Raw genomic sequence first — 19,057 nt, forward strand, 5'->3', positions numbered from 1 at the left:
TTTCGGAGAACTGAAGGCTTGAACAAAGTAATTAAGAGTGTAAGTGCACTGCGTGTCTTTGGAGGATTGCTTAAACTTGGGGCATGTAACGCTATCATGAAAGCTTTTCCACCGTGACTAATGTAAGCCAACAAGTAAGGTAACTATGAGGACGAATCACCGCGAGTCACTAAGAGTCATATTGAATGACTATGTATTTTACCCAATCGGGAGCCCGCTTGCTTGGCATCTCTTGCTCACAGCCACTGCGGAATATGTCATTCTGGGAATCGTACTGTATTATATATAACGTAATTTACGCCGACTTATGAAGGGTACATTGATAGATGCAAGATGGGCGGGATTGTATCCTAATATGGACTAGTGTATCTCATGTGGGGCCTTGGGAAATAAAGAGAGAGAAATTGGAGGTAAATCTGATTTCGGATATCACTGTAGCGAATGTGTACTAATACCCACGCCTGTGATAACATGGCTGAATAATATATATTTTGGTCACGTGCTTTGTGGGTCCTTATCGTCCCCGTTGCCGCATCTTTCGCCGTGATCTCGACTCACCTTCACTTCACCTTCCTTACGACTTTCTACACCACCACAATCCCTAACAACCTTATATTATCGCACAAAATGCCTCGCGCCGAAGCAGGCACCACAAAGGCCATCGGAAACAGGATCAAATCCAAAGGCCTCGGCCGATTGCGATGGTACTGTCAAGCATGCGAGCGGCAAATGCGAGACGAGAACGGTAAGTCCAGTCCAGCCCTGCAAACTTTCGCACTTACTCATCCCATGCAGGCTTCAAATGCCACGTTGCTAGCGAAAGCCACGTACGCCAAATGCTCATCATCGGCGAGGACGCCCGCAAACACATCCAGGATTTCAGCAAGGACTTCCAGAAGAACTTCGTCGAACTGCTGCGGACCACGCACGGCGAGAAGAAGGTACACATGAATCACTTCTATCAGCAAGTTATCGCGGATAAAGAACATGTAAGTTGTCTCCTCCCCGGGCGCACGGCGCACGGCGCAAACTAACGATTTCACAGATTCACATGAACGCGACCCAATGGAAGAACTTATCACAGTTCGCTGCGCATCTTGGAAGAGAAGGAATTTGTCGAGTCGAGGAGACGGAGAAGGGATTGTTCGTCTCATGGATCGATAACAGTCCGGAAACGATGCGCAAGCGCGAAGCGGTCATGAAGAAAGAACGTCAGGATAAGGGTGACGAGGAGCGGGAACAACGCGCGATCAAAGAGCAGATTCAGCGTGCGCAGGCCATGGCCAAGGTACAAGAAGAGGAGAATCCCGAAAATAAAATGCTGCAGCGCGAAGAAGGCGAGAAGGTCACATTGAACTTTGGGTTTGCAGCGAAGCCGAAGACAGATACAAAACCCGCTTCACCGTCGGCTGAGTCCGAGACAAAAGAAAAGGAATCACCCGAAAGGATAGATGCACCAGCACCAGCCGAGCCCGCCCTGGCAGCACCTAAGATCTCAATGTCTTTCGGCGCCCAGAAACCGAAGAACGTGTTCGCATCAGCGGCTAAGAAGAACCCTCTTGCTGGAAAGAGGGGGCCTGTCATGGCTCCTCAGAAGAAGATGACGGAGCAGGAGAGGATCATGAAGGCTGAGATGGAGGCTAATGAGCGGAAGCGGTCGAGGCCGGATTCCGGGTTTCATAATAAGCGGCCGAAGATCTCGTTGAAGTGAACTGCACTGTTATGTGTATGATAGCATGCTCTTCTTTTGTCATTTTATACCCCTATGCCACCAGGCTGTTAGAATATGGAAGTTTGTTCATGTAATATGCTTGCTCTTGATCGATATTCAGTAGACTGCTAAGTTATTGAAAATTTTAAGGAACCGTAGTTAGTCCTTGGGCCAGCGATTGTAGTTGGTAAACAAATTCTCTGGCCTTTGCTAATATAGACTTTTTCAATTACATTTTACTCTTGTCATAGTTATATTGCTCATACCACCTTAGTACTCCGAGCTTCGGGGTTGGAACACGGGACATATTACTGGCGCGTTATTTGGTTAATCAATCAATTCATGGATCCAGTGACCTGACCTCTCGGTTCTGATACATACCTATGTGAATGGCTGGGTCTTTCTGAAGTTATTGAGAGTATTCGGAGCCATCTGAGCATTATATATTCATAGCAACCAACCTCTCACTAAGTAAACCACAACAAAAATTTGAAGCCAAAACAAGGTTCAAAATACATCATAAAGCGTACCACCGGGCCCTCATGATTCTGCTCTCAAATTCAACGCAAAAACCCTCTAGTTTAACATAAATCAACGAACCTACACTCTCATTCTACACATTTTACCGCCCACAACCAAGAATGGCCCTAACAACAGCAACGGCCCCACAGCTCTCAATAGACAAATCTTCTTAGAGAGCTAAAAATATCTCAAGCAATACATGAACAGCCCGGGTGGTCTAGTGGTATGATTCGCGCTTAGGGTTCGACCTAAGCACTCCTGCGCGAGGTCCCGCGTTCGATCCGCGGCTCGGGCCTGTTATCTTTTTGCTTTTTGGCCATATTGCCTCCCTCATGCATGAGGCATTCATTTTATTGGCAAATTTCTTTTTAAGTGCGACTGATGGATGGCGCGAGTGTAAGGTGTGTAGGAGGGTTGGGGAGTTTCCCTAGGGGTGGCGGTCATGCCTTCGTTTCATTCCTGAGCCCGATTCTAATTTATTTGAGTTTGTTCCCCGTCACGCAAGGAAAAGACTATCGGGATTCGGGTAGAAGCTCGAATCCCATTCCCGGTCATATTGTCAGTGAGTAAATACCATCTCAGGAGTCCGGGTATACGTAAAAATCCCCGGTATTATCTCATGCCACCTTAACCTGTCACCTGTAACCATGGGTATTGCGTCGAATGCTCTCTATTTTGCTGTTCATCCGAATCAGATTGGAGTGCTAGTTCAATGGTAAGTCTACATCCGCATCTCTTTGCTGACGTATGCTTATCATTCCTCCAGGAAACTACGCAATGGCCCTATACACAAGAGGGACGAAACACAAGAGTCGGCAACAGCCAAAATCTGCTTCGACTTCTTGCATCAGACAGGTCGTAGCTTCAGTCCCGTCATCAAAGAGCTACACCCAGAGCTACTCTTGCCCGTATGCGTGTTCTACCTGACACTGCGTGGCCTCGATACGATCGAAGACGACACCTCCATTCCCCTCGATGCAAAGGAGCCGCTCCTTCGAAACTTCAAAAACCACCTAGACCAGGATGGCTGGACATTCACCGGCAATCGCCAGGAAGAAAAGGATCGTGAGCTATTGGTACAATTTGACAGTGTTATTGTTGAATACAGGAAATTGAAACAACCCTACCAAGCGGTGATTAAGAATACCACAGACAAAATGGGCAATGGTATGGCCGATTTTGCGAGGAAAGCGGCTTTCGGGGACGTCAGCGTGAGTACCGTGGAAGAGTACGATCTTTATTGCTGGCATGTAGCCGGGATAGTTGGCGAGGGCCTGACCTACCTCTTCGTCGAGGCCGAGTTGGCCGATGCAACCCTGATCAATCATTCGCTGTATAGATCAATGGGTCTTCTCTTGCAAAAGAACAACATTACCCGCGATATCCGTGAAGATTTTGACGACGGTCGCCGGTTCTGGCCCAGAGAGATTTGGTCCAAGCATGTCGATAACTTCGAAGACTTGTTCGACTCTAAATATACCGAGAATGCCTTGAACTGCAGCTCCGAGATGGTCTTGAATGCCCTGGGACATGCGTGCGATTGTTTGTTGTATCTTGCGGGCTTGCGCGAGCAGAGTGTGTTCAATTTCTGTGCGATTCCCCAGACCATGGCTTTGGCTACACTGGAGTTGTGTTTCCGGAACCGGGCCATGTTTAAAGGGAATGTCAAGATCACGAAGGGAGATGCGTTGCAGTTGATGCTTGAGTCAAGTCAGGACCTCGAGAGTGTGGCGAAGGTCTTTTGTCATTATGTTCGTCGAATTCAACAAAAAAATGACACCAAAGACCCGAATTTCTTGAAGATTAGTATTGCATGTGAAGAGGTTGGTGCTTCATAATTGATGATGGGGTGTTGACCGTTGCTAATTTGATTAGATCGAGAAGTTTGCCGAGACTCTGATGCCAAAGAGTGTTGGACTTGCTAAAGGGAAAGGGCATCAGATTGGGTCTACTACAGGACAAGTGGTCGCCACTTTGGTCGTTGCCTCGGTCTTTGTACTGGGATTTTCCTGGTTCATAGCTCATAGAAGACCAATTTAATCTTGCTTGAGCTTCTACCAGGCAAACACTGGAAGATAGAAGTGGGCGAGGATTTGGCAGGCTGGGCACGATTTTCGCTGGTTCGTGGCTGTTTGGCTCGTCGATACTGTGGGTTGTATACTTCTACGGACAGAGACGGAGAAAAGAGCGAGACAGCAAGGCCTAAAAAGTGTAGAGAGTCATTCATGTCACGTTTCAGTAAAGATGTCAAGCTAGATCAATCCTGAATTCATTGACACTCTGCTGCGGGCACGGGAAGCCCGTTGTGCCAGACCACATTTCGTTTCTGTTTCCGCATCTCCTCAACAGCCCTTTGCTTTCGCAAGTCCCGAGCTTGCTGATCTGTCAAAAGGACGAAGTCGTAGGTAAGCAAGGGAGTATTCATCTCGACATCATACTTGGATGCCATTGCCGGGTCTGTCACCTTGGACAAGTCGACGATCAAAGACTCTTTAACTCCAAATACTGGGTCTGAACTCTCGTATGGATCACCGCGAGGATATAGAGCCCTTCCAAACTGTTAGTCTTTTCTTGATTCGCAGAGAGAATGCACTCACGTTATCAATAGGTCATATCCAGGCTTATCAAGCATGAAATGTACATGTCCAGGACGATTCGGATGGCGCCCAAGTGCCTGAAGCATCTTACCCACAGGACCGTCCATTGGGATAGGGTAAGGAACTGGCACAATGGCTTTGAAAAAGAAATTGCCCTCTTCATCAGAACGCAACACCCCTCGTCCATCGGGTCCCGTCCTATTCGGATCCTGCACATCGTAGAAGCCTTTGGAGTCCCCTTCCCAGACATCAATCTTGACATCTGAGATATAGTTTCCATCTGTATCTCTAATCGTACAAACAACGAGTAATTGCGTCGCATCGGGATCGTTATGTAGAACGGCTCCGTTGTCTTTCTCCTTTGCGTCGTGCGTGTGAAAAGGCCCCAGAACAGTTCCCTCAGTCGCAGGCTCGTGTCGCGGATGATTAATCGAGTCAACGAGCAGGCTCACTCCCAGTGTATCGGAAAGAAGAATCATTTCGTGCCGTAGATCGTTGCTGATCTGGCCGATTTCAGTCAGGAATTGAATACCCGCTTCCCACTCTTCAGTGGAAAGTCTCGTCTCGTGACAGAATTCGTGAAGATGGGTGACGATGCGTTCAAGAAGATAGCGGAGACGTGGATCGCGACATTGTGAGTTGACAATATGTACGTTTTCGGTGATGTTTTCCGTCGTCAGGTCTTTCATTGGGGGGATAGCTGTTGATGGGGGCTCGCAGCGATTCATCTTGAGAAAATGTGAATGGACTAGAGATAGAATGCAGAGAAGTCGAGGGAAAAACAATATTATGACTTAATATTGGGAAAGATAACGACCCCACAAGATGTACGTCAAGCTGAGATCGCCCCATGTGGGATTCACGGGGCGGTTTTCAACCCCACATTCCAAGGTTGTGGTGAAGCATAGAAAGGAAAAGTCAACAAAATTCCAAAAAGTGACTTGTTTAATTTATTTTTAGCCCAGATTGACCAGAATTACTTGTAAAGCAAATTTGTTTAAATTGAAACCAAGAGTTACAGCGTTGAATAGATTCAGACGACGTTGATCAAGATGCCTTGGTGGGCCCGCGATTGCCAATGTGAGCTTCCTGGTAGGATCGCTTTTCTCTTCATAATACTAGGTTAAATTTCAATCTTGTAAAGCAATAAAAGTGAAAAAAATAGTTTATTAAAGCTACTGTGAGAATTTGAGAAGATATCAAGTGGAAAATAGCGGGAGATACCGCATTCGCTAGTCCAATCGCAACATAAGATTGCATTTCCTTGCTTCGCGTTGTGCTGATCAGATATAGAGGGTGGGTTTCTCATGGCTTTGATACTGGCAAGGATGAACAGTCCGCGAAGTCTAAAGTTCTCAGGGGGGTGGGGTTAAAAAATGTCCCAGGAAAATTTGCACTAAAAATATGCTATGTGGGGAGGGATGCTTGCCACACACCAAAAAAAAAGAAAAAAGAAACTCTCCCTCGGGGAATCGAACCCCGGTCTCCCGCGCTTATCGGTGTTAATGACAAGCGGAAATCATGACCACTAGACCAAGGAAGATGAGATGGCTGAGTTACTGCTCGGCCACTTGGGTGGTTGATAAAGTAACACGGGCGGTTTGTGCTTCTTGATGCCACCGGAAGGTTCTTAAAATTAAAATGATTGAAAAATGAGATAAATGGTCATGGAGATAATGAATACTCCGGTCTAATAAAATTCTGCATCAGGAGAGACCCAACAGGATGTTCGAAATGAGATTCGTCAAAATAGAGAGTCGAATTTATCAACTAGTCAACGTTAGCGTGCATAGTAGTGGCGCGGGCCGCATGATGTCCAAGCACCTGAACAACAGCATGTTCAATCATGCAAGCCTGGGGATTTCCGAAGATTACATGATCGTTCAAAGATGCATAAACGCAGGCAGAGTATATCACATTGCTAAAGGTTGAACTTGTTTCAAAAATAGTAGCTGTTCTTGTGCAAGGAAGCATTGAGACCTTGGAAGCCTTTGAAGGAGAGTATAGTCAGTCAAATTTGCGGGCTCTTGATGATCCATTTCGATCAAAATTTGAACCCTACAGCGTACTTTAGCCTTGAGGAGGCTCTAGGATATAACTCAATATCTAACTCCAATTTTCGAACAAATTGAACATAGAGATTTATATGACTTGCCATCAATATGAGGCTCAAGAAACTAATATCGAATCTGTCTTGCACACTGATCGTACAAAGTAGCCTCTCTTAATCTCCTTTATTTCTTCATCTCCTCCATCGGTAAACCTATTCAAGTAGTCTGACTATCGTTCTACCTCCGAATCCTCCGAGGTTCAATCTCAGTTAGGCCGCCACGACCGATACCTCCGAATATTGAGAAACAACCCCCTGAAGCGGACCTGCCGATGTTCGACGAAGCCCGAAATCTAAAAAGGCAACGACAGTTCGGTGAATAATCTCAAATGCCCTGAACCCATTTAAGGTTCCAAGCATAGCTTGAGCGGCAGGAAACTTCTGCACAGGCAGTCCTAGGAGCTTCACTAGAAGAGGCAAATCGGAGAATGCGTAATGCTGAGACTGGGATAATTCCAACTCTAACTTCCACCCCTGCAGATTCGACCAAAACTCCGCCCAAGATGAATCCGTCGCCTGAGTTTTGTTTTCATGTCCGAACAGGAGGAATGGTCCCCGAACTCCCTTTTGAAGGACTGGCCCGAACATTGACCCGTCCAGATTTGCTCCAGTAACGATCCGGCGGTCCAGATGCATAGCGGCGGCGGTGGCTGCACCCCCGAGCGAGTGACCGTACATCGCAACTCGCCGGGTATCCAGACCTCCAGGCCGCCCTCCAGGGAGTAGCGCTGCTGCTCCCGTCTTTGTGCTAAGCTGATTCAGCACAAACATAATATCCCGCGCTCGGGTGTCGACATCTAGCGGAATCTGCTCGTCGCTGATGTTTGCGGCAGTCACGATGGTTCCATCCGGAAACTCCAAGAATTCGGTATCAAATGGATGATCGACAGACACCACAATATATCCAGCGCTGGCCACAGATTGTGCAATTGCACTGTAGAACAGCCGCGTCGTGCCAAGGGCAGGTGAGAAAACCACTACTGGAAATTGGTTGTGATGCTCTTTTGGAGGCTCTGGGCACGTTTGGAGATATATGGACTGAAATGATCCATTGGGTAGCCCATATGTGCTGTATAGGTTGGAGTAGTATTGGGCCGTGGCGGCAGGCAAGTAATCTATCTCCTTGAGATCAACTCTGCAGTCTGTGGGGGCAAATATCGAAGTCATAACAGCACGCTTTCCGTGTTTAGGATCAAACGGATCGAGTCTGGTGTTGTCAATCATTTTTGCTGTGTTGTAAAACACATCGTATGGACCGGTTGGGGCGGGAACCACCACTGCAGTGACAAACATGGCCACCAGGGGTAGCAGGCAAATAATATGAAGTATCATAATACAATAAAATTGAAACAAATTTCTCAAAATCTTGTAAAGGTGGATGTTGTAAGATTCCAAGTTCAAAAGTGCGAGAAACAGACTTTAATATACATCCCGGTGGAGTGATAGAGCATCTACAAGCAAAACCTCCATGAGAACTTCCAAGAACGAGATCCTCTCCGAATAAATGACTTTCCCCAAAAGGAAATCATCGCGCGTCGGCTTACAAGATGTTGTCCGTCACGATCAACCAGGTGGATCCTGTCTCGCCCGATTACTTCCTAATTAAGTTTAGCGCTACATATATTGCAGCCTGCCGGATCAGGACTGGATCGAGCATATCCATTTTCATCGTAGCGTAATCATACGCTCGCTTTGGGTGTTTCCTGAAGAGTTTCTCATTATGTCCACATTAACAAAGTTGCAGAGGAGAACGGTCGGCCCTTTGGACAAGCGGAGGCGGGTGACGCGCTGCCTCGGCTGCGCGAAACGACGCATCAAGGTTTGGCGAAACTCCGTTTTCTCGAGCTTCGTGAAGCTAAATTTTGGAAGTGCGAAGGGGGGGCCCCATGTGCTCACTGCACTCGACAGAACACGATGTGTGTTCCTCAAAAGCAATCGGAACGCGGTGTGTCCATTTTTGTCAACCAAACCCGACAGGGTGATCTTGGCGGATGCCACAAAACATCCGATCAGAAGAAAATGGCTATTACCAATAAGCGCAATTCGGGGAATGACCAGATTCATTCAATAGGGAGAGATAGGGGTACCCGCCTTCTTGATTATTTTGTCTCTTTCATTCAGCAGAACTTGTTCACTATGAGCTTCTCATCAATAGTTCCGGAACTACTGCCTCTAATTTCGACATCTCCGCTCCTGTACCATGCAGTGATAGCGGTTGGTGGCTTGGATGCGAACCGACATAGTGCAGGACGTGCATTACAGGGAGAGAAGCCCCCTTATGTGGATGCCATGACTTCTTACCGTACGTCAATGAGTATTTTGCGTTCTTGTCTGGGAGAAATAAATGTGGTGCAGAGAGAGGACGTGCTTTGGGCCACGTTCTTCTTGGGACTCTTCGAGGTATGATATTTGTCTGAAGCAATATCTTCTCACATGCATTAGATCCAAGTTTAGCTAATATGGATCCACTTAGTTGCTCTCAGACGATTCCGGTGAAGGCTGGGTCAAGCATATGCTCCATGGAACATCAAAGATGCTTCAGCTTACCGGACCAAGCAGTTGCATGTCATCTCCTCGGAGGATATTCTACGACCTGTTTCGTGTCCTTGAAGCCAGCCGAGCATTGCTCTATAATGAAGAAACAATCCTCTCCCAGGAATGCTGGCTCCGACTCCAAAAGACCTTGTCGAGCGAAGAAACTCGATGGGACCCCATGGAAGAGATCATTACCCTTATGATTCAGACGTCAGCTTTCAGCTTACGGTGAGTTAACTCTGACAAACGAGCGACTTGTTCTTCTTAATAATCTAAGCAACAGAGCTCATGATATAATTGAGAATATCTCTGAACCAGAACGGTTCACGAACCTATCGGTCGCTCTCCTCGCGGCTGAGGGACTCATGGTCCAAGAAAATATCTACAACTGGCACGCAAAGACGTTGCTGCAGCTGTTCCAGGACGACACTAATGAGTATTTGAACTTAGCGTTGCTGTACTACCATGCACTGCTCATCTTTCTCTCTGGCAACTATGACTATTTTCCCTACTGGGACAAACTTCAAGCACCGGTACTATCCCCAAGCGAGGTTTCTGATCATCTGGTTGCGATCTTGGACCTCTCGGCTGATGTGTTACTCCATTCCAAAATTCCGGGAGTGATGCTATTTTTCCCAGTGACCGTTGCAGGATCGCGAGCCCGATCCGTTAATCAAAAGTCCAAAGTCCTGAATTTGCTCGACCAGGTGTTCTGTAAAGGATTTGTGGTTGCAAACCGTGTACGAGATGGTTTGCTTATACGGTGGGCCGAGAGAGATCAAAAAGCGAGTATCCAGCCATATGAGATAAGAAATACTTGAAACGCCTAGCTCCCATCTCTGAAATATACCTGTATAGAAATTTGAAGAAGTTTGTATTTGAAACAACTCTAAAGTGTGTCAAACTATCTAGCGTCTAGACCTGATATAGACTAATGAGTATTGGCGTTGGGGCTGGAAAATGTATTAAAGAGTGTGGGTGGTTGTACCACTTTCGGGACGTACTGTACAGGCAAGCATAAGACATGGCGAGTTTAATCGAGAAGACGTGCCAGTAATTCAGGGTTGTGCAGGATATTTAGGTGAAGAATAGAAGGTCTTCTGGATGGGGGTGAAGAACAGGGCAACTACGGCAATAGACCCAACAAAAATATATTCAAAATAAGACAAAAACATACAACAGCAGGGATTCGCTGGTGGTCACCCACCCAACTACTAACCTGCCGGCGTGTGGCTTAAGTACGGCTGAGCGGACGGGAAGCCCTGTTCTCCACACCCTATGGTCGTATGTACAAATTCAAGCCTCAAAATAACTTACATCGTTAGAAGTTCTAATAGGATCGGAGATGTACTCTTTCTTGAAGCGGGCAAGCATTAAATATGTGCAGGCCCAAGGAATGTATACGGCTCTGTTACATGTGTTGCTGATATGCACTCCGATTAATGCTATTATGCATTAATTGTCAGCGACCGAGACAAATGTTGGAATTGCTGGATCCGGCAAGCTTTCAATCTTGGGAGCCAATGATCAAGTTAGCCATGCCAGGACAATTAGCTGTGGACGGAGAATTTCTCAATTATGAGCTTCTTACATTGGCTTCGTCTTACCTGCTAAAAATCTTAAACAGGAGTACCGGACAACTGGGTATGCTTGGAAGTGATATCGAGGACACTGCTAAGGTTTTAGCTCCAGTGAAAGATATCCCATCCTCTCCTGGCTTCTATGAGGGCACTTAAGCTAGTCAATCTACTAGAACGGAGCTTGCTGCGCCAAAATTCGATGAACATGCCCTAAGGCCGAGACATGGCCGCAACTGTGGCATTTCTGATCAAGCATCTCCAACAAATGCTGACTAGAACCTACAGTTGGGACGCTATATTGGGCACACCGAAGCATCAGAGGCAGTTTAGTACGCAATATGATAGACATGAGCAAGGAGGGATTTTCTTGAAAATTTTGGAGTCAACTTGACGAAAGGAAACTGGAGAAGGATGAGGAAGAGGAGGAGGCCGGAGGTCTTCTTCAAATATTGAATCGTACCTTCCAGTGCTGCAACAAATTAATGTTGGCCACTGACTTGTACTATATTTTTTCCACTTCAAGATGCCCAAACCGAGCTACTTCGAGGACATAAGGGCGTGCCTGACTATATCCAAGGCTGAAGTAGTCCAACTCACCAAACCAGCCGAACCAAAGAATGCAACCACTAGTCACGTTTGTTTGGACGCGTCCAAGTGTCTAGCTCCATGACAAAACGCCAACGCGTCCTCATCTGGCTTCTCCTTATCCAACCCGGGGCAATAAAGCCAGATTCATTAACTCGCGGACATGAAAAGAAAGTGCTAACAATGTACATGAGAGTACATAACAAATTACTTGGATGCAAAAATCTTACAGCACATAACTAATGAAAAATTTGAAGGTCTTTGTCCAATTGGGATTTCGTATATATAAAATGCACTCTAAGTCAAGATCTAGTTTTCTGGGTATATGACAATCCTTCAAGCGGAGGCAGTGAACCAAAATGGCTTATGAGGCTGTTGTCTCCACCAGCTACTGTAGGACCTAGGTAGGTAATGAAATTTAGGTGGTTGGTCAGGGGTACAGGTAAGCAACAACCCCCCGCTATCAGCTAAAACTGAGGAGCCCTTCCCCGGAGGGTTGGGGCTGAAAATGAAATTATCCCACACCCGAGTGAATGAGAATCTATGTGGAGCCAAAACACAGTACTTTATGTTACGGGGCATTCTAGGCCTGTAATTCTTCCCGACAGGCAGTTGAGGATCGTTTATCTTCACTATTTCTTGTGAGATGATTATCTCTCGGCAATACAAATTGTAATAATTTCAAACCGTCCGTCTTATCTTATCTAGTTGTCCCGCGCGCATATCGTTTCCTTTCTCGGCGACTGAAAGTCGATTGATTCCCAAGGGGTGCTAAACTACATGTTCGGAGTCTCATCATTCTCGACTCTCGTTGGCAAAAGTCAGTCAAGGTGCTACTATATTCTCTTATCCGACCGGAGGTTATCTATCGTCAGAGCATAGCTTTTACCCACCTCTGTCTGCCACCATGGAGGCCCAAGTGTTAGCCGACTGGGAGAGTTGCGACAAAACTGATACTCTCTTCGTGGTCATCTGTAGTGTCATTTGTTGGGGGATTATTCCTGCTGTTGGCCTGGGTTATTCGGGATACTCAACGCGACACAATTCCCTGGCATCCTTCTTTCCCGCATTACTGGCGGTCATCTGTGTCTCCCTTCAGTGGTACATCCTTGGCTACTCGCTGGCTTACGGCGAGGGCAACGGGTTCATTGGTGATTTGAAATATGCCTTTCACCAAGGTGTTCTTGCGCAGCCGGTGGGCACCATTCCAGCCATTTTGTTCAGTGAATTTCAACTTATCTTTGCCGCCACCGTTGCTGCAATTGCGGTTGGAGGCGCCTGCGAACGAGGCAGACTGCTCCCCCTGATCCCATTTCTTTTCGTGAGTGCAATTTCTGACTCCAGGGCTCTGGAGTAGGCAACCATATATCTATCTTCTTCATTAACAGTCACTGTGGACAGCTCTGGACTACTTTCGTATACTGCCCACTTGCACACATGGTATGGTCCGAATCCGGATTTCTGTACCAAATGGGAGTCCTCGATTTTGCCGGTGGCACCCCCGTGCACATCTGTAGTGGTGCCACTGCGACAGCTATCTCAGTTTACCTCTCACACCCTCTGTTCCGTTCGCGAAATTCCAATATCCGGACGCCATCACATCTGAAACTTCACAAGCCGCACAATACCATTTCCCAACTATTGTCCCTGGTCACTATCTGGGGTTCCTGGCTCGCCTTTGACGCGGGCACTACGTTGAGTTTCAATTTCAAATCGGTCCATGCTCTTTGTGTTACCAATCTCTGCGCAGCTGCCGGAGCCTTGACATGGAATCTGATCACGTACTATGAAAGCAGCAAGTTCTCCCTTGACTCTACGTTCCTCGGGGCGATCTCGGGGTTAGTTATGATAACCCCTGCGGCTGGATTTATCAGCGTGACAACATCCTTTTTCTTCGGCGCTGCTGGAGCATTGGTCTGTCGTCAAGCACTACGGATCAAGTTCACTCCTGTTGCCCACCGTCTCAAGTGGGTGGATAACGGTGATAGCTTTGCCACACACTGCGTCGGAGGCTTTGTAGGGACTATCGCTACCGGTCTCTTTGCCAGTCGACAGGTGGCTGCTTTTGATGGAACGACCGAAATCATCGGCGGGGTATTTATTGACGGTAACATTCGCCAGATCTTTATCCAAATTTTTGAAGCTATCGTCGGCTTTGCTTGGACTTTTGGAGTTTCTTATCTCATTTTTGCCGGTCTGGACTGTATCCCTGGTCTGGAAGTTCTGGCTATAGATGAGTAAGTTATTTCGCCTCTCACTAAGTCTATCCCACTTTTGTCGGAGTCAATATCATATTAACATGTTTCTATAGCCAGGTTCTCTCTGGATTAGATACTGTACAAGTGGAAGAATCACTCCACAGTGCGCAGTGGAAGGACGAAGAGAACTATTCAGCTCTAGAATCCTCGGGTAGTGTTTATTTGGTATAGATCTAAGGATCAGCGTTCATTGCCAAGGGCTTATAGCATGTGCTCTTAGCCGATGTCTAGTTTTTATAAATACTTCAAGTTCATCTTCATTCGTATTTTCAGACAAAAAGACGCCCAATGATCAGTACTCAAGAACACTACTATTAAGAAAAATAACGCACATGCTTATCCGACCAATGCAATGCCTTTACGACGGTGGGAATAGCCAATAGTGCTTATTCATCCCGCGCTACCCCGCACTCCGATAAGAGTGCTAATGATTGTTGGAAATTAATGGGGATGCCCATCGTTTCCTATCAACATACTGCGTAGCTTCTTCAATTCTGCCTGGATACAGGCTCAAGAGGCCTCAAAGGTGCCAGCTCCATGCTATCATACCGCTCGAAGTAGTATGAGGCCATCTTTCATCCGAAGCCGGGGAGGATGTATCAAATGCAGGGCACGAAAGGTTGTAATATATCCCTTGGTCCTGAAAGAATGCAAGCTAAATAAGACGTTATCAGCAAAAATGCGACGAAACTAAGCCCGCCTGTCAAAATTGCACGAAGAAGAACATCGTTTGCCCCGGTTATCGGATCTCCGTGCGATGGTCCCAGAAACACCAGAAACATAGTCAGCTGAAAAAAGCGGAGTCACTAGCCGGGTCAAAATCTCCATTTATTCCTTGCTCCATTCGCTCGGACCAAACCGGCACAACTTCGGATGAGCATTGCGAGAAGGGTGAAATCGATAGTCCTTCGAGACAACAGCAGGATGCTGCTGACGCTTTTCCACATGAGAGCTTCGATGGTCCAATTATGGACTCCCTCGCTCACTCCTCTCTCAGCGTGCAGGAAATAGCGACCGACGAATTTCCAGATTTTGAGAATGACATTCGTTTTCGGGCAACCCAAATGCACCTTCCACCCGAAAGTCATACAGATCTTGCACGAGAGTGCATCTTGCCAACATCTATCGAATACGGTGGATCATCCCGTGAAAATCCAAGTAATGACTTGGAATTTCAACATGCTGTCGATGAAAATACCGGTTTTGGATTGATAAAAGTTCCCGAGAAGGTCGGGAGTGTTGGCTTGTTGCATCAGTCGACTGAGTGGCCCTCTCTTGTTTCTCGTTACTTCCACATGATTGAAGACACACCATTGTTTCCATCCCTGGAGAATGAGACAACCACATTGGTTCAACATTACTTCCGGGATACGTGCGCAACCTGGTCATCTTTTGACTCGGAGAAGAATCCTTTCAGGACCGCCATCGAGGGTCTATGGCAAAAGTCTCCTCTAATCTATTACGCCATCCAAAGTAATGCAGCTGTCCATCTCTCTAATCAATTATCCAGTATGCAAGCCACGGCCTTCACCATGCGAGAGAAAGCACATGTTGCTTTCCTTCAGGAGCTGCAGAATGCCTCGAATTCGCAGTCAACCGGCGACCAACTCCTCCTCGCGACGTTACTTTTAGGGGTGTCCGCCTGCTGGCATGACAGCGGTGACCTTGGTTTATCCTACCTGCAGATTGCCAGGTCGCTTGTCCGTGCAAGAGTGATGCGTCAAAGCTCTATTAATCACCACCCACTTAATCGTAACGTCAGGTTTTTTGTTGAAGCCTTAATATACTGGGAAATGGTCATCGCGTTTGTTTCTGGTGAAGGCTTCAGATCTTCTCTGGCGTGGACGCCAGATCCAAGTACTTTCCCTTGGGCCGGGCCTGAAACTGTCACCGTGATCCCACATCCGTGGACTGGTGTTGCCCCTCGAGTAATGCTACTGTTCGCTGAGGTCGGGCATCTTGTACAGAACTACGCGAAATCGGATGATCAGGCGAGGGAGGATTTAAATCTGGTTGCATCAGTCATAAAGCTGGAGGAAGACCTCCTGTCAGCTTCTATCCCCACTGAGGATCAAATTGCAGACGTATATGATGATTTGACCAGCAAAAACGACTTCGTGGTTTTTGCCGAGGCCACTCGATGCGCAGCACTACTGCAGGTATATCGTGTATTCCCGGATGTTCTACGACGGAGACTGGGTGCGGGCACCCTAAACATCAAATCTTATCTCGGCATTATTGAACCAAACAACGGCAGCAACATGATCGGTTCATGGCTTGTTGGCCTTGCGATGCATGTATTAAATCTTCTTGCCTCCATTCCCACTTACTCGGGCGTTCGATGTGTTCAGCTACTCCCGCTCGCTACGGCAGCTTTTGAACTGCGCACTGCCCCTGGGACTTCCTATAGCGATGTGGATATAGCCAGGTTTCGTGACTTTGTAATGAAGAGACTACAACTGCTAGCGGGTAGATTACCGTTGAAGCCTATCTCACGCACCATGCAAGTGTTACAAGAAGTATGGCGAAGGAATGATCGAGGAGATGAAGCTTTTTGGCTCAATGTCATGATTGAGAAAAGTTGGAAGGTCTTTCTGGGTTGACGAATAATGAGAATTCAATGGATCTAGATTGAGTACATGCCGGGTCATACCTTATGCTCGAGTAATGCTTAAGAAAGGGTCCTAGTAGCAATTCTTAGTTTCAGAATTTAGACGACACGATCGATCTTATCACTCTTCACAAAGTCTGAAAATTGCTCTACTCTCGAACAATCGACTAGCGGTCCGATGTGCATAGGCCAACGCGTTAGCCTTATCAGCACCAGATCACGATCGCATAATCGAGGTTGGTACCTTCGTTAGTTTCCTTCTGCATGAAAGTAGCACAGCTGTAAATCTCACACCGCCGACGCAAGGGCTTGTAAAAAAGCTTTGGGCCTCAAGTCTGAAAGTCGGTCAGCTCTTACTAGTCGTCGGTCATTGGAAGATTACTATTTCTCTACTGGGTAGATACGAGGATGGCAAATTATGACGTGTCTTATTTTTCAGCAGATGGCACCGTGCGGGTCCCTGACGTGAGGCTTTCGCAAGATAAATTGGAAGAAATGCCTTCCCAAAGTCTTACATCGACCCCTACACTACAGTATTTTCTGAGCTTAAAATATATCTCTTCACTTCTATTCTGACCCTGTACACAATGGAGATCCGGAAAAAGTCGGCAAGCAGCAACCGTCCCGACGAGTGGATGATTGAACAGGGCATGGCGGCACATAAACTGCCCATTCTCGATCAGTCTGCTGGGAAGGAGACCATCAAAGTGTTCCCCCCGAACCCTACAAGATCACCCAGGATAAAAAGGCGATTCGAGCGGTTGGCGATCGCAGCAAACTCTTCGCCCGTGAACGAGAAGGCTGGGTGGGGTATGTTTGCCCCTTTGCTAGACGATGTACATTGAAGGTGGTGAAGCTGATCGGACCTTGAACTTGCTCATTGTAGATATGTCGAATGGGAAGATTACCCTGACAAAAAAGACAAGGCCCACAAGATCTTGACTTCACAGACCTTTCCACCTTGCCCCGATTTTCAATGGGGGCCTATCCCGGGAACTAATCCCGTTCTCCCTGGCGATGATTTCAAGGCCTGGCACACCGCCATCGGGGGAGAGTTAGCTTCCGCTGCGGATGATTCCTGGAGAACAGTGTTAAAGGAAAAACATCCAGATATGCTGCACCTTTTGCAATTCCCTTATAACGGAGAGCCTCCTAAGCGACTGGTGACCTCAAAGGCTATCACGCCAAACTCGCTTCATTTCGTGCGCAACCACGGTGGTATACCACTGATTGACCCGGATGAATTCGAACTTAAGTTGGACGGAATGGTCAAGTACCCGAAGAAATACACCATGGACGACCTAATGGATGAGTCCAAATTTCCACGAATGGAGAAGACCATCACTGTGCAGTGTTCGGGAACTCGTCGTATTGAACAAATCTCGATGTACGCTGGCCAAGGCGACGAAGTTCCGCAAGCTCCTTGGGCTGAGGGGGCTATCGGCACGGCCCGGTATAAGGGAATCAGCCTGAAAAAGGTGATCAAAGACTGTGGTGGCCTAATAAAAAATGCTAAGCACCTTGAACTATATGGTGCTGAGACCTATGTCAAGGATCTTCACGTGAGCAACTACGTTGTCAGCGTTCCATGGTCCAAGGTGAAGGCGAACGAAGTCATTCTCGCCTGGGAGATGAATGGCGAGCCACTCCCAAAGATTCATGGTTATCCGTTGCGAGTGATTGTAATGGGCTATATTGGGGCTCGGAGCGTCAAATGGCTGTATCGTATCAAAGCCATCAAAAATTCGTCACTCGCGCCTGTCCAGGCCAGGGAATATCTGTACTTCAATCAGCAGGTAGGTAAGTACAACCAGCGCCCAATAGACGGTATTCAAATCCAGGAAATGCCGGTCAGCTCAGCAATAATGTCTCCCTGGACCAATCAAGTGGTTATGCATGATGGGAAGATCCATTGCAAGGGTTGGGCCTACTCTGGTGGCGGCCGGTGGCCTGAACGTGTCGAACTATCAGCGGACGGGGGCTTCAGTTGGTATGCAGTACCGGAAGAGCAGCTATCCAAGAAAGGAAAATGGTCCTGGCGAACATGGGAGTTCGATTTGCCCTGCGACGTCGAAGGATGGATCGAGATCGTTTGCAGGTGCTGGGATAATTCTCTCAACACACAGCCGTTGAACGTGCGAGCGGCGTGGAACTGGGGTCTTCATGTTACATCTTCGGCCCATCGCATCAAGGTGTATAGTGTCAACAAGACTCGAAAGCTCACTCAACAGAAGCTGGCGCAGTTTGAGCAGAATGAGGTCGATTTGGCTCCTCTCACCCGCTATGACCCTGTTCCAGGCTTGACCGATGAAGAGTTGAGCAAGTACAATGAGGCCCACCCTCGCGATGCCGATGATTGATTCTGTCAAAGCTCTTCGTTATTTGATAGTGCATTACCTTACCTATTATGTGGAAACCCACTTGAAAATCGTCTGATAAAAATTTGCTTCGCTGGAGTTTAATACATGGTTTCTTTCCAAAATATTCTTAGATGAGAAAACTTTTCCTATTGGTAGAGAAAGTCATTGCTAGCTAATGATTTTGGTTT

General features: G+C 47.2%; 8 protein-coding genes across 8 annotated transcripts, besides 2 other annotated features; 6 read left to right on the forward strand and 2 right to left on the reverse strand.

Moving 5' to 3' along the window:
- Positions 1-627: 627 nt before the first annotated feature.
- N7443_007376 (putative C2H2 finger domain protein (Kin17)) lies at positions 628-1,711 on the forward strand (the record flags this gene model as incomplete). Its single annotated transcript, XM_056887432.1, has 3 exons — positions 628-745; positions 796-989; positions 1,046-1,711. The coding sequence occupies 3 exons, from the start codon at positions 628-630 to the stop codon at positions 1,709-1,711; spliced, it is 978 nt and encodes a 325-aa protein (XP_056739123.1).
- A 1,169-nt stretch (positions 1,712-2,880) lies between these two features.
- Positions 2,881-4,071, forward strand: N7443_007377 (uncharacterized protein; the record flags this gene model as incomplete). Its single annotated transcript, XM_056887433.1, has 2 exons — positions 2,881-2,948; positions 3,000-4,071. The coding sequence occupies 2 exons, from the start codon at positions 2,881-2,883 to the stop codon at positions 4,069-4,071; spliced, it is 1,140 nt and encodes a 379-aa protein (XP_056739124.1).
- Positions 4,072-4,502: 431 nt separating this feature from the next.
- Positions 4,503-5,558, reverse strand: N7443_007378 (intradiol ring-cleavage dioxygenase; the record flags this gene model as incomplete). The annotated part of the gene is made up of 2 exons (XM_056887434.1): positions 4,503-4,782; positions 4,831-5,558. 2 exons carry the CDS (start codon positions 5,556-5,558, stop codon positions 4,503-4,505), a joined length of 1,008 nt encoding a protein of 335 aa, XP_056739125.1.
- Positions 5,559-7,150: 1,592 nt separating this feature from the next.
- Positions 7,151-8,233, reverse strand: N7443_007379 (PAF acetylhydrolase family protein; the record flags this gene model as incomplete). The annotated part of the gene is made up of 1 exon (XM_056887435.1): positions 7,151-8,233. One exon carries the CDS (start codon positions 8,231-8,233, stop codon positions 7,151-7,153), a length of 1,083 nt encoding a protein of 360 aa, XP_056739126.1.
- Positions 8,234-8,660: 427 nt separating this feature from the next.
- N7443_007380 (Cupin 2 conserved barrel) lies at positions 8,661-10,296 on the forward strand (the record flags this gene model as incomplete). The annotated part of the gene is made up of 4 exons (XM_056887436.1): positions 8,661-8,759; positions 8,810-9,340; positions 9,414-9,703; positions 9,759-10,296. The coding sequence occupies 4 exons, from the start codon at positions 8,661-8,663 to the stop codon at positions 10,294-10,296; spliced, it is 1,458 nt and encodes a 485-aa protein (XP_056739127.1).
- Positions 10,297-10,499: 203 nt separating this feature from the next.
- Positions 10,500-10,528: a sequence feature (Protein overlapping with rRNA (N7443_007381, KAJ5296488.1) was converted to a misc_feature.).
- A 34-nt stretch (positions 10,529-10,562) lies between these two features.
- Positions 10,563-10,713: a sequence feature (Protein overlapping with rRNA (N7443_007381, KAJ5296488.1) was converted to a misc_feature.).
- A 1,834-nt stretch (positions 10,714-12,547) lies between these two features.
- Positions 12,548-14,069, forward strand: N7443_007382 (ammonium transporter; the record flags this gene model as incomplete). Its single annotated transcript, XM_056887438.1, has 3 exons — positions 12,548-12,961; positions 13,042-13,877; positions 13,952-14,069. 3 exons carry the CDS (start codon positions 12,548-12,550, stop codon positions 14,067-14,069), a joined length of 1,368 nt encoding a protein of 455 aa, XP_056739129.1.
- Positions 14,070-14,866: 797 nt separating this feature from the next.
- Positions 14,867-16,501, forward strand: N7443_007383 (fungal specific transcription factor domain-containing protein; the record flags this gene model as incomplete). The annotated part of the gene is made up of 1 exon (XM_056887439.1): positions 14,867-16,501. One exon carries the CDS (start codon positions 14,867-14,869, stop codon positions 16,499-16,501), a length of 1,635 nt encoding a protein of 544 aa, XP_056739130.1.
- A 595-nt stretch (positions 16,502-17,096) lies between these two features.
- N7443_007384 (sulfite oxidase) lies at positions 17,097-18,869 on the forward strand (the record flags this gene model as incomplete). Its single annotated transcript, XM_056887440.1, has 2 exons — positions 17,097-17,323; positions 17,396-18,869. 2 exons carry the CDS (start codon positions 17,097-17,099, stop codon positions 18,867-18,869), a joined length of 1,701 nt encoding a protein of 566 aa, XP_056739131.1.
- Positions 18,870-19,057: the final 188 nt, after the last annotated feature.

This window comes from Penicillium atrosanguineum (genome assembly GCF_028827265.1).
Source record: "Penicillium atrosanguineum strain IBT 20685 chromosome Unknown utg000006l_segment0_segment0, whole genome shotgun sequence".
In the NCBI taxonomy this organism is placed as follows: domain Eukaryota; kingdom Fungi; phylum Ascomycota; class Eurotiomycetes; order Eurotiales; family Aspergillaceae; genus Penicillium; species Penicillium atrosanguineum.